The sequence below is a fragment of the Pygocentrus nattereri genome, chromosome 2, assembly GCF_015220715.1.
Source record: "Pygocentrus nattereri isolate fPygNat1 chromosome 2, fPygNat1.pri, whole genome shotgun sequence".
In the NCBI taxonomy this organism is placed as follows: domain Eukaryota; kingdom Metazoa; phylum Chordata; class Actinopteri; order Characiformes; family Serrasalmidae; genus Pygocentrus; species Pygocentrus nattereri.
The window spans coordinates 45,138,119-45,141,755 of record NC_051212.1 but is presented as its reverse complement, the minus strand read 5'-3'; the positions used below and the strand labels follow the sequence as shown (position 1 = coordinate 45,141,755).

Below are 3,637 nucleotides of genomic sequence, written 5' to 3'. Positions count from 1 at the left end.
TTAACAATGGCAGCAACAGTGGATAAATGCATAACACAACACAACCTGTGCTGAATGAAAGTGAACCTACAGAATAACATTTGTTTCGGAGCCTTTTTAAAAAGAAGAAAGAAACATAAGTAAATAAAAAATCAGTATCAGTGTTGTATGCAAGAAGCCGCAGAGCATCTGTGAATAACTAGACAAAACTGCAGTCTCAAATTCCCATTTTTTTTTTCTCAATCCCTCCATTCAACGTCCTCAGAAGCTTAACTCACTTCAGTCCAGCAAATCTAGATTAAAGCTTCCCTTTTCTGGCAGACTTCCATCACTACATCTATGTGTTTTACACAATAATAACTATAATAATACAGTAATAATTATTTTTAGATTTATTCAAATTTTTCCTAAATATTGACTTTATGAATTGTATTATGACTGAGCTTGATTGAGAAATAGTGCTGATCATTTTACTTATTTTCAGAAACAACCCTTGGCCATTACGCAACATATATTTTCATGGATTTATGTCATTCTCTTCTTCCTCCTCTCACTATTAGAAAAAAATCCCAAAGACTACATAACCCATGAACCCCCTAGGCTTGGATCCTTTGACCTGCAACAGGCTGCTGCCATGCTGGAACAAACAATTATTTCAAATAAATAGGGTCATAGATAAATTGGTTATTATCTACACCATCAGTTGGCCACCCTGAACAGTGCAAATAATCACAATTGTTTATTTGTTTTGCAGAATCTCAAAAAGGTCCGCCTGGTGTTTGCCACTGCAGGCATGTGGGAAACAATAAAAGAGTCTTTAAAACTTTGAGGTTGTCTTGTGTTTTTGTCCATTACACTAGCTCACAGCATGGAACGGACGAGAGCTCCGTTACACTCTGTAAGAGCACAGCACTGAAGAACATTAAAACAATCAGGAAGAAAGAATCTACTGTGGTGTCAGTCTGCTCCTCCTCCTAGATCACAACCTGTCCCCATTTTCTCAGTGCTGATGATGTCATACAGTAACAGTGAGATTAGATATGTGGTAAGCTACTTCCATACTGATGGAGAAATTTGGTGGGGGAGGGAGATGACTGTCGATTGTTAAGGGGTTTGAAGCTTTCTTTTTGTACACAGTTAGGGAGTAGTTTGAATTTGGGGCTTTTGCATAATTTGGAAGTAGCATAACTTTAAAATGTGCAATAAAAACCTGATTTAAAAGCTATTTCCACATCCTTTTGTGCTGAGGCCTTTGAAAATCTTAGCTGAAAGAATGAACTTAATTAGAATGAACACTTAATTAGAAGGCTACCTATGTAAGGACAACATAACACATGCATAATCAATGAAATAATGCATTTCTCAGGCAATACTTGAGTATTTATCAAAGCTTATACCAATATTAGCAAGATACTATAAACTAAAGTGAATGATTTTATTAGCATAAGTGTTTTGTAATTTAACTCATGTGGCACCATGTAGAACCAATACAAGCTTCTGAACTACACCTTCCTTCTAAGTTCCATTACTTGTGAAAGAGGTTTCCTAACAGTGTTATAAATAAAACAAATGTCCTTCACTTTATTTAAAGGTCCCTTTTGTCATTGCAATGTCATTTGCTTCACAGACAATCTTATGTCATCTTTTGGTTACTACCAATAGCTGGTCATAAGTATTCAAATAAATCTGCATAAAAATGGTATTCCTTATGCATGTGTTACGTAGTCCCTATGTAGGTAACCTTTAAATAACATACTACTTAACAAACTAATGTCAGGCTGTGCTTCTAGAAATGTTCTTATATGTACCCACTAAATAAACTCAGGGCAGGTAAACATTTGTAAACCTTAAGAAAGAGAAATATGATCTTCAGTGAGATGAAGACAAACAACTCCCCTTGTGAAACAAATGTGATTCTGCATGTGAAATGTTTTTGTACAGTGTAGCTGGGTTTCCTGTCACTGTGGGCTGCATGGCGCAGTAGTAGAGTGCAGAGTCTGATACTGTAGCAGAGGAGATCACCAGATCAACCGTCTTACTCTGTTTATTAAGTGAGATGGACAATCGCTCAAGTGTTTCAGCCTTAGTTATGTGTTGAGTGGTTTCATCAACCAGGAGCAGGAACTCTGGTCTTGATCCAGGCTTTTGCTGATACCAGTGGAGACTGTAAACATTTCCACCATACGTGCAGGACAGTGTGGCGTTGCTGCCTTCACTCACTAACATGCTGGTTTGGTTCTGTTTGATGATGTCAGCAGTTTCTCCTGTAAAGAAAAGCACAGAAATATTCAAAACTTTGACACATTAAAAAGACATAGGTTCTCTTATATAAGTGTAATCCCTTAAAATATGATGTGTGTCACTGATGACTCACCAAAACTGGAAACAGCCATGAAAACAGAGAAGAAGAGCAGCATGATTGTTCAGATCTCCAGCATTAGACATTCATGGCTGTGTTGTCTCTCTGTTCTTATGTGTTCTGTATCTTCCCACTTGTAGCTCCACCCACTCCTAGTTCACAGTGAAGCTCATGCTTCTCAACTCTGATCTCATTTCATCTGATCATGCAGTGATTGGCTGGTAAACAGAACAACATCTAAATCTCCTGTGGAGATCAATGAATTTTTCACAGTCACTGTGTTAAAAGACTAACACAGGGCATCAACGTACAGCAGTAATATATACAGTACAGAGCAGCTCAGAGACAAAGAGAATCAGCAGAAGGAATCAATAAAATGACTCAGTGACTCTTTCACACCAAATCATTAAACACTACTGTACAGGTTTCATGTTGACCAGTGATGGAAAATACAGGTACTGCAATAATAAAGCAATAGAAAAAGCAGAACATTAATACACTCATTCAATTACACTTTGAAGAGAAAATATTACAGTTTATATTTCTTACATTTTTACATTTACACCTTTAAAACACTCAAAATATTAAAAACCACAACATCTTTTTTTAAACCTTCAGCTAATATATCAGATTTTTAAAACGTAATAATAATTGATATTGTATAAATAAAGCCAGTCCAAATATAAGTATGATATGAACTGCACACAACTCTCACAACTGATAATTCTACTTTGTTCAAGAACCAGTACCAGGTAATATTATTATCTTATGAGTGTACAATTGTTGTAAGCCATGTTTATCAGTCATCCCTGCAGTGAGTTTTTGTACAGTGTAGCTGGGTTTCCTGAGGGCTCCAGAGCACAATAGTAGAGTGCCGAGTCTGATAATTTAGCAGAGGAGATCAACAGATTCACTATTTTCTTCTCCACCTTAGCAAGATGCCAGGTGATGGAGAACCCCACACGCTCCCTAATTCATCTGTATACAGGAGAGATTCCAGTTTAGATGAGGGATACTGGTGATACCAATGAATGTACACATTGCTGCTGCTGTAGCTGCAGGAGAGTGAAACAGGTTCACCCACTAAAACCTGCATTTCAGTTTCCAATGGATTGAGTGAATAAACTCCACCTGATGTAAAAGAAAAAAAAAAAAAACATTGAAAAATCAAACCCAGTCACTGCGTTTAAGACTGAATAAGGACTGGAAAAAAATCTGAATTTCTTTTGCTATTTTATGTGCATGTTATCCTCACTCACCTACAAACATTATTAAAATAACATTTGGCAAAGAAGACCC

The 3,637-nt window shown here is 36.7% G+C and overlaps 1 gene segment (V, D, J or C); it reads right to left on the bottom strand.

Moving 5' to 3' along the window:
- Positions 1–830: 830 nt before the first annotated feature.
- LOC119264976 lies at positions 831–2,480 on the bottom strand. The segment is given in 3 exon segments: positions 831–875; positions 1,957–2,243; positions 2,354–2,480. Coding segments are annotated over 3 exon segments (375 nt in total).
- Positions 2,481–3,637: the final 1,157 nt, after the last annotated feature.